At 38.1% G+C, this 10000-nt stretch overlaps 3 protein-coding genes across 6 annotated transcripts in view; 1 reads left to right on the forward strand and 2 right to left on the reverse strand.

Moving 5' to 3' along the window:
- Positions 1 to 10000, reverse strand: part of LOC140936321 (uncharacterized) — a 161137-nt gene that overhangs the window by 37937 nt on the left and 113200 nt on the right. The window lies entirely within an intron of this gene.
- LOC140936316 (uncharacterized) lies at positions 410 to 7822 on the forward strand. Of its 2 annotated transcripts, XM_073385769.1 has the most exons (8): positions 410 to 531; positions 2028 to 2105; positions 2893 to 2949; positions 3701 to 3784; positions 4671 to 4970; positions 5168 to 5446; positions 6165 to 6462; positions 6775 to 7822. In XM_073385769.1, coding segments are annotated over exons 1-8 (1179 nt in total). In that variant the 5' UTR covers positions 410 to 449; the 3' UTR covers positions 6776 to 7822. The 2 variants fall into 2 exon arrangements, with proteins under 2 accessions (XP_073241870.1, XP_073241871.1); XM_073385770.1 differs by lacking the exon at positions 2893 to 2949.
- LOC140936322 (uncharacterized) overlaps positions 8981 to 10000 on the reverse strand; it is a 7549-nt gene continuing 6529 nt past the window's right edge. For all 3 annotated transcript variants that reach the window (XM_073385775.1, XM_073385777.1, XM_073385776.1), the window contains one exon: positions 8981 to 9266. The gene's annotated coding sequence lies outside the window, so the exon portion shown is untranslated. The remainder of the gene's footprint in view (positions 9267 to 10000) is intronic.

The following is a 10000-nucleotide window of genomic DNA, read 5'->3' on the forward strand; positions in this document are numbered from 1 at the left end:
AGAAAAACGACATTTCTGAATGCAAATCATGCAATGACTGCACGGGAAGAAATGTTCTTCAAATGTGCAGCAAATTAAACAACAGCAAATGCGGAACATGCCTTCCAGAGTATTACTTGGATTCTCAAGTGGATGACTGTAAGAAGTGTTCATTTTGTTGCAAGGATGCTTTGGAGCATGAACATCTTAGACAGTGTAAGGCTCTTGGAATGCCACGGCACATGCAGTGTGAAGATACCGATAAAAACAGGAAGTGTGAAATACAAGCTCTACTTTTAAGCAGCACGACAACGACAACAAGTCGTCCTTTAGTGACAGTTTCACCCACAAGTGAAGTTAAGAGTATCAGGAAATCTGTAGCTGCATACAGTGATTCATCCCACAATAGGCATGAGATTATGTACGGACTTGTTGGAGTTTTTTTAAGCGTTTTCGTGCTGGGTGCTATCATGTGTGCAGTCAAGCTCAAGATACGCAACAGATCGCGAAATAGGCACAGGATAGGCACGATCTACAACAGCATTGATCAAGGTAATAACCTACTGTATTTTTCTTTAAGTGTACTTGTATCCCTTCCTATGTGCTGCATTTAGTCTGAGCTCAATATCCTAGGCCCCTACATTCCTTTCCCGCAAAAGATGCCAGAATTGGACTCCTAGTGGTTATATGTATGAGCACATAGTCACTCATATTATATCTAAATTTAAGAAAACAACATGGGTTGCTAGAGCTAGTAATATGGAAGTCAGCAGTGAGACTTGGCAAGAGGAGGAGAGAGAGCGGCCTAAATATTAGCAGGAAAACAAATCCGAAAATAGGTTTTGCCCAGAAATTTATATTCGTACTGTCCTCCTATAGTTACAGTTACGATACATCTCCTTGTACCATTACACCAGGTGATCTCAACTGTTTTTTTATGTGCAATTAGCAAGCAAAATTTTCACTTACTTAATATTTTATCCCCAGCTTGAAAATTAAAGGCCTCTTTTTATACTGTAATGTGGTGGAACTGACAATTTCTTAAAAGCTGATGACCTGAGTCGAACCGGAGGAAAAAAAATATGTAAAAAGACAGTCTGACCACGAAATGAAATTTACATGTAAAAAAAAAAATTTATTTTCCAGCAGTGATGTCAGTACGTAACTGCCATGCACAGAAAAGAGACTGTCAATTTGACTAAGTCTTACTATTTTGGGTACATCACTCCCCTGCCAAGTACAGAAAAGTAATTTGCCAAGTGTAATGTTTATAGCGTCTCAGTAAAAGAAAAGGAGAGACGGATGTAACAATTATGAATTTGCTGACAGAGATCCTTATAACCCAACTCCTGGGTGCCTGGTCTCACCGCAGATTTTGTGGTAGGGGCATTTGTTGTCAGCATGATCCACTAAGCCAGTTACACCATGAGCTCCGCAGCAGGTAAAGCAAGGATGAGTTTAATATAGATGGTAATTATGTGAGAGGTCTACATCTGTTTCTACACAAAACCACCACTTCAGCTCTGCCTTTTTGCAGTTGTATTTGTTTTTACCCTAAAAAGGTTTTCTATGCATTTTGTATACTACTACTCATTTAATGTAATGAGTGATTTAAAAGAGTTCTTGTGAAGGTATCGAATAACTGTAATGGTTAGATGGTTGGATTACCTCTTTCATAATTACGGCCTATGATATATTTTTTTGTATGTATGATAATTAGCCCTTCTGACCTCGTTAGCATGTGTAAAATACACTGAAAAAATTCATACTTTCAAAGGAGGTCAGAAGGCTAATTATCATACATATTAAAGAATATAATAATTGCCCGCCATTATGAAAGAGGTCTATGGTTGGACAGGAACATTGTGCTAAATTAAAGATCACTTAAAGAAACCCGCTGCAGGATTGTTGACCGTGCTGTACACAACGACCTGAGAATATGAGAAAAACTGGCTCATAGGGAAACCGATCACTTTCATGAACGATCGTTCCACATGGACTGCTCCTCCAGTATGGTGATGACAAAAATACTACTTTTCTTTTTTCAGGTGAGGCACAAGAAATGATCGAACTGAGACAGCCGGCTGAGAACACATACAATGTCTATGAGCATTCCAATTTTTATGGTAAATGAAATATGCTTTTTTATAGTCAGCAAGATTTTAATTAAAATTTAGCAGGATCCACAACAATTTGAAAGAACATTTTTGTTATAAATGACGACAATCGCTTCAAATATATAAATGCATAAATTCAAGACAAAAGCATAGAACTAATTTCCTGTAAATCAAAGTTACAGTTACATTTATGATAATACTTTACTTTTCTCTCCTGATGGGGCTTTAAATCAAATATTTTTTAAGCGGTTAGCATTTTCGTGTTAAAAAAATAAGAAGAATGCAGTTAGAATACCGCTCTAGTTATGAAATGTTAAAAATAGAATTCAAAAAATACAATACGATCAACAAAACCCAACACTTAGTTATATAATATAAATGATAAAGCGACAAGACCAGTAGACCCTTGCGTAAGATTTAAGAGACTGGATGATTTAAAGGTAAACTTATTGTCAAGATTGTTCTGGATGTTCAAAAAGGTTGGGTCAAAGAATAAGCAGCACTGACATTTCAACGCTTGTAAACACATCCAAAGTGATGTGGAAAATGAGAGCTTAATTCCATCATACAATGTATAAAGTTCAAACGACTCTTACTAAATCTTAAACAATGGCTGGTGTGTTTCTCAACTTAATGGAAGGTCCAAAATTGATTTCCAGTTACCAAATAATTGAACCATTTGGAGGTAGACCAAGTTTTACCCTTACGTTGTATAATTCATAACTAAAAGTGTGCATTTCTTTTGCTATACTTAGCTAAGTGACTATTGCTTTTAATACTTAATGATCCTTTGCAGCCAATGGACAATCATCAAACAATCAAAGTACAGAGAGCTCTGCTGCGTCCTCCACTGGTAATCCTAGCTTTGCTATTTTTTCGCTCTTTTAGATTTCCTCTACAACAAAAACAAACAGGTTTTGTTTTATACAACAAGGTAGTTAAAAAGTAATTTTTAAAAAAACTGATGCTCAAATACATGGCTTAATTTCACCTATTTTTTAGGCTCTTGCCAATACGATCATGGTAAAACACTGTGTTACCCAACGGATCTAAATAAGCAATTGATACTTTGAAAATTGTTTTAAATATTAAATGTAGCTACATGTTTACGTACTTGTTAGCATTGAGATCATATGAAATTGAGTAGTTTAACAAGAAAGAGAACAAAGACCCAAACGCCTTCTTAAGATCATTCGAGCCTAGAAAACAATAGTAGAGCCTAACCCAACAACACCTAACACGACTGACGACGACAACTACTGTACAACTACGAAACGATTGACCAAGACCATGTCCACCAACCACCACACACTGCCATCACAACCTCTTGGCCAACACCACCCCTACTACTACCATTGTTCGTTGGCTCTCTAGTGATGTATATTCATTTTACTAAATGCAAACTTTCAGCATCCTAGCTCAGAGTAGCGGATTTTGGCCAATTTACATCAGTTCTACCAAACGCAGAATTTCCGCATCCCAACTTAGTGCAGGAAATTTTGGCTGGGAGAGGGATAATGAAGACAAACCGCAGTTGCAGAAACAGCGGCAATCGTAAAATTTGAACAAGATATTGATACAACATCTCTGTTTATCTTTTACAGAGTTAATAACACCTGTTGGTGTATCCAGCATAACGACTTTTGGTGCAAACAGCCTCAACCTCCAAGTTTCACGTATTCCTGAAGGTATGCAGACAAATGTTTGCAAAAATCCTACTTGTCAGCTTTAGCAAGAATAAAAGACAAGCGATCTTACAAAATAGCAACCCTTAATAATAATAATAATAATAATAATAATAATAATAATAATAATAATAATAATAATTATAATAATAGTAATAGTAATAATAATAATAATAATAAAAGCATTTATTTATACAGGAAGAAAATTACAGTATAGCAGCTGTGGTCGCGTCAATCAAAGCCTCCATCGACCAGCAATTTTGACGAGCTATCTATCTATACGAGCCTTTTTCTGAGATAGCGAGGTCATTTCTTTTCAAGACGACAACCATGTTATAATTTTTCAGTTCCTTTTAAAACATCCTTAAAGCTTTCTTGTGTGAAAAAAAAAAAACGAAGAAATATATCGAGCTTTTTAACAACTGCAACATATTAACTATGCTTTGCTTTGATATAAATGAAATATCTACAGAAGTCTTATAACTTTCAATGAAATATTACAACAATTGTTTATTAACTTTTTAATTAATATTTTTCTGATAATTTTCATAGTTTTTTTCCATTTTATTTGTCTTACTGTTTTTTTATACACTGTCACCTTAAGGACTATTGGTGTGGCAAGCCTCAATCTCGACATATTACGTATTCCTTAAGATACTGAGTTGAGTGTTCTAGAAATTTATTTTTCGTTTTCTTGGCGTTATCGCCCTTCTCCTCTTCAGCCTTAGGCACTACCTCCTTCCAGACATAAAAAGAGAAAAAAACAGGATTTTGTGGTGCATGAAAGGGCATACGATGAAAGTCGATTCAAGCTAAAAAGTGCTAAAAGTACGGTGCATTACAATTAATTAACCATTCGTTTCATGGTGCTCTTCTTCATATCTTGCAGATTTGCTGCTTAAATGTGTTTTAACAGACGTCAATGTAAAGGACGACGTTGCTCGCGGTTTGGATCCGGTCGGTCCTTCTGGAACCTCGAACTGGATCCATCTCGCTGAGGTATTACAAATACCGGATGAGATTATAATGTGGTGTCAGCACAATCCTCACTGCAGTCCAAGCAAACACATGCTCGAGTTTAAAGAAGCCGTGGATCCCGACTTCTCGGTTCAGCAACTCAAAGATGGACTCCACGCCACTTTCAGAAATGATCTCGTCCAAAAACTTGAGGAATGTCGTAATCTTCCTGGTAAGTTCTGAGCTTACCGTTTTGGTCCCTAATGTTCGTTCTGATAAACGTTTCATTGTTTCTTTCCTCCAACGATATGCATATCGATTAGGAAGCAATCTGACTTCCAGATTTGTGACGTGCTTTTACGAGCTGATCCCTTATTCTCCCACTTTGATGAAGCTAAACTGACTTGATAACATGTGTTATTTGCACAGATACTGCATCATTTCGAGACCTCCGTGAATATCATCCCAAGATCTTTAAGTTCATTTGCATGCAGCTGGATCATAAGCATTGGCAAGAACTGGGAGAAAAGATTAATATCCCGGACAAGAAGCTGCAGCGAATCGGTACTTCCTCTACCTGTGCAAAAACAGTCCTTGAGATCATCGAAAAAAGAAACCCTAAGCTGACTGTGCTGGAGATGAAGCTTGTCTTAGAAGATATGTCGAGAAAAGATGTGTGCGATGCGCTGGATAAATATCTGCCACCAGGTATAATTTCTTATAGATTTCGATATGCAGGAAATATTCGATACTTACTCTTGTAACGTCACCCAATATGAGCAATAGTAGTAGACAACAAGAGCCTACTGATTACCTAGAGTAATAGGCTCCTGCAGACAATCGAAGTGCACATTATCATGATCATTATCATGACGTTGATTATCAACGTCACAGTCAGCATCTTTCCTCGGCCAATATAACTCGCGCCACAGGATTGAGCGGGGGAGGCTTGAAAACGAGGGCTAACGCTCGAGGCCTGAACCCAGCATGCGCTTTTTGCATTTCCTGGGGAAGTTGGCTCTTGCCTTGCGCCGCCATTTCGGAATTTACTTTCTTTGATATGCGCCCAAAGTGAATTCCCAGGGCACTCTTGACGGTGAAGTAATGTTGATCTCGTCAATATTGACTGGGAATCCAGCTGTATTGTAGTACAAAATTCGACAGTTTTTCCCTTATGTGTCATTTCTTTTCACATGTTGGTTGCTTTTTGGTGCTAAGGTGTACTATAAAGAAAAACCTTTACCTCTTTCTGCTTGTCCTGATTTTTGTATTAGGGGTAAACTTAACCGCAACTATATCATTCACCTAACTTGACAAAACAGATTTGCCTTTTGTTATTTTGATACGCATTTCGATATATCAGCCAGGGGAGAATATAATTTATTTGTTCTTATGCCCTTATTTTATAAATTTTCCATTTTCACAGAGGGTTGCCACACAATTAAAACTGTTTGTGAAAACCCATACTGTTTGGAAGAGGTAGCAACCTTGTTAGAAAAAGAAGCACGAGGAGTAGAAAACTGGCAGCATTTTGCTTGGAGCTTTGATGTTCCCAGAGAGATATGTGAAAGTTTAAAGCCCAAAGAAATACCAAGTCCAACTAGAGCGTTAATGGAACACATAGTTCAAGATAAACCAAACATGACAGTCAAGACGTTCATGGAAGCGTTAATGAAGATACAACGTACAGATGTCGTGAATACTTTACTGACGCGGCTTTCCTGGTAACAAGGTATATTTTAATCTTTGAACAACATGAAGGGTGGATTCATTTGCAACATATGCGTATAGCTGTCGCATTTGCCTCTTGAAGATTTTTCATCGTTTTTGAGCCAATAAAACCAATAAAAGATCCAACAGGCAAATGCGACAGTATACGCGTATGTTGCAAATGAATCCACCCTATTCTATATTTCTATTCCAACGATATTCCCTTGTTCGCAATTCCCTTAGTTTCTGTATGTTTGTTTGTTTGTTTCTATTTGTTGTTCAGTTCATTGTTTGTCAGAATTATTTTCTATTTATTCTGTCGAAAGATCCTCAAACAAGGACAAGACGGCAAAGAACAGTACTTAACTCATTGAGAGAGGGCTCAAGAGATGATTTGAAGGCCTGGACACAAGGATTGCCAGATAGTCTGTCAACGGGATACGGCTTTTTGAAAGCTTTACGGGTAACAGGATCAACGATCCTTAACGTTCACGTTACCACCAAAGCCGGCTAACTTCAGCTGTCTTGGGAGTCCCGTAGAGTCACTGATTATGCATGTTGATTCGACTAGTGCCGATAAACAGCTACAGTGGCGAGAGCTTTTATTACCAAATCCTACCCTGGCTCCAGATGTCCGTTCTCGGCAAAACATCTGGGATGAAATAACTCTGCTTAAGGTTTGACAACGCTCCCGAGACGGAATCAGGAAAGAGGAAAAAAAACCTTGGCATCCAGAGTATACAACCTTCCAAGCCGATGGAAGAGTTCATCAAAGCGCCTCGCGCCTGTAACAGGAACACTGCTACCCCGCTTTCTCCCTTATTTTTCTCGGTTGATTGCATGAGGGAGGAACTCGGTGGTGCATGACTTGTAAAATAACAGTTAGGCATTGCACCTTCAATTAACTTTAAACCATATTTGACATGGAGACCGTCATAAAAAAAGGGTGCCATTCAAGGGATATGTTCATCCAAATCTTTGGAAAAATATTTTGTACCTTCATTACTTTCTATTATTCCAGTTGTTAGTAGAATAGCAAATATCCTTTTTTACCAGCCTTAAAATATTATGGACACCTTAACTGATACCCAAAAAATGCGCTGGACATGTAGTTTCATTTAGTTAAGCACAAGGACGTACTATCACAAGTAAATACGTTCTCTCATGTGTAAAAGGAACTCGAATTTTGAACATCTTATCAGTAATGTATCGAGACTACGTGTGCATCCAATTGCCAAAAGTAAACGGAACTTTTAAAGAAGTTTTTAAGTAAAATAAAGTAATCTTTTATTTAGAATTCTTAGTCAGCAAGAACTTCACTTTTTATCTTTTTTGTCATGCATTCATAAATAAATTGAAAAACACCTTTGCAAAGCGTTGTTTGGTCAGACTGAAAAAAAAGCAATAAAATTGACTTTAGGTAGCAACGACGATGACAATAAATGAAGTTACTAATAAACACTGAATTCAGCGAACAATAGACCTCGTTAGCTTGTATGTTTGTTTTCCCAATAGAGGTTCCAGGGGAACTTAACCCTTTGTCTTTTTTGCCGCACTGAGTTTTATTTGGGCGTTAGTATTGCTTACCTTCTCTCTGAGAACTCGATATTGACTTACAACTTTATTTTCAAATGCAAAAGCTCTCATCTTGAAAATGCACAGTCACTCAACTGTTATGAAATCAGAATATTTACAAATACTTAGCAAAAGATGGGGATTTCGTTCGTTTAGCCGTTATTTCGTGTGAGGTAGCATGACCGGGACAGCTAAAATGCCTGGCATAAAAGTTGCCGTTTATTTGGAAAACTTCCACTGAAACAAATGATAAACTAAAATGCTTTTCCACTTACAGTCAAGGCAGGTCAAGCGTACCCAGCTAAGCGTACCGTATTAATGAATTGATTATCTGAAAAATGAAGCCGTTAGTCGTTCCCCTAACCGGTGTCAAATTCAAAGCGGCATTTCTGCATGCGTAATGAGCAGTGAATATTTTACGAGACCTTCTCTGCATTTGGTCAGATTGAAAATCTTTGAATTGATTAAGTTTCTTAGAAGACATTTACATCAAATTCAGGAAAATTGAGCTGGTAGAAATTTCATAACTGCGTCGCGTGTGAATTCAAAGCTCATTACGCATGCAAGAATGCAGAAATCAATATGAAATCTACAACTAGCAACGGATTCAACTTTCAAATAATAAATTCATTAATGGATTCTTGGGGGGTACGCTTGACCTGGTTTGACTATAAATACCAGCCGCTATAAAGACAATTACTATGAAAGGCGAAAAACCCCTTTCTCTGAATGAATTAGCATGAGAAAACAGGACGACATTTCGAGACGGCACCAACTGTTTCCCCGCGAAAAGACGTGTGAGAAACGAGCGCAGAAATTCCTTCTGATGACGCGTCACTACCCAGATCTGGGAAGTGCTTCTGATTGGTTGAAGCAAATTTCACGAACTACACGACCAATCAGAAGCAGTACCCATGTCTGGGTAGTGATGCGTCATCAGTATGGGATTTCTGCGCTCGTTTCTCAGACGTCATTTCGCGTGAAACCAGTGGTGGCGTCGCGAAATGTCGTCTGTTTTCTCAGGCTACAAATGAATCCGGCAAAGAGTTTTCAATCACCCAGATATAAATAACTGTTGAAAGCAAGATTTTCTCGCTTTCGAAGACTTCAAGTCACTGAGGAGCAGACAGCCATCACCATCCCTCTGTCTCTGGTGTTCCGAGGCTTCTTGACCATCATGCACCGGGCTTTCTCTCCAACACAACTAACAGTGGTGGAATACCAGCAACATTTTCTTGAATACCTGCAACAGGTCGAAATTTGATTTAAGGAAAGTAATAGACACATGTTTAAAAATGTACTAAAAATCGCGTTCATAATTCGACGTAAACTTTTCTTCCTTTTCATTGGCCGAAATCCCACCAAATGACCTGCAAATAACTGCCTACAAATAATGGTCTGCTCATGCGCAATGTCGTCCAACTGTGTTTGGCTGCAAATAATATTCTGCTCGTGCGTAACCACGCTTTTCTCCTTAGTGCGATCGCTCTTGCTTGAAAATGGCAGATCACTTCCAATACATGAGTTTATTCATTAAAAAAAAGGCTCGGTGATCGAATGATAAAACAATTATTGAACTCGGTTATCGCAAAATATCGTGATTTGTCAGTGTCTCGCAGATCAATTATTTGGCGAAGCCGAAGACTGAAGCAAATAATTGATGATTGATCTGCTCGCCACTAACAAATCACGATGTTTTGCTCAACTTCGTCCAATAATGGTTAATTAGTTGCTTCTGGCTGCGTCAATTAGGCTTTTTGCTTCCCATCATTTACAATTTCTTTTCCACAAATATTTAATAATCGCCAAGAATGTGCAACCTCTCTTCACGGAATCCATAATGGTAACCAAAGCATCACGGGTCGAGAGTGCTCTACACCTTGCTATGACCTTGCCAGTGCTATGACATAATACAGGAGACTAAAAAGACCCTGGACAGTGCCTGCACTAAACCTTAAAACTAACCCGCAACCCTAA

This window comes from Porites lutea, chromosome 5 (assembly GCF_958299795.1).
Source record: "Porites lutea chromosome 5, jaPorLute2.1, whole genome shotgun sequence".
NCBI lineage: Eukaryota > Metazoa > Cnidaria > Anthozoa > Scleractinia > Poritidae > Porites > Porites lutea.

Coding starts and splice junctions, on each gene's coding strand:
- LOC140936316 (XM_073385769.1), top strand. CDS start 450: ATGTGTGCAGTCAAGCTCAAGATACGCAACAGATCGCGAAATAGGCAC. Junction 2,106..2,892: donor TGAGCATTCCAATTTTTATG/GTAAATGAAATA, acceptor GATCCTTTGCAG/CCAATGGACAATCATCAAAC. Junction 4,971..5,167: donor GGAATGTCGTAATCTTCCTG/GTAAGTTCTGAG, acceptor TTATTTGCACAG/ATACTGCATCATTTCGAGAC.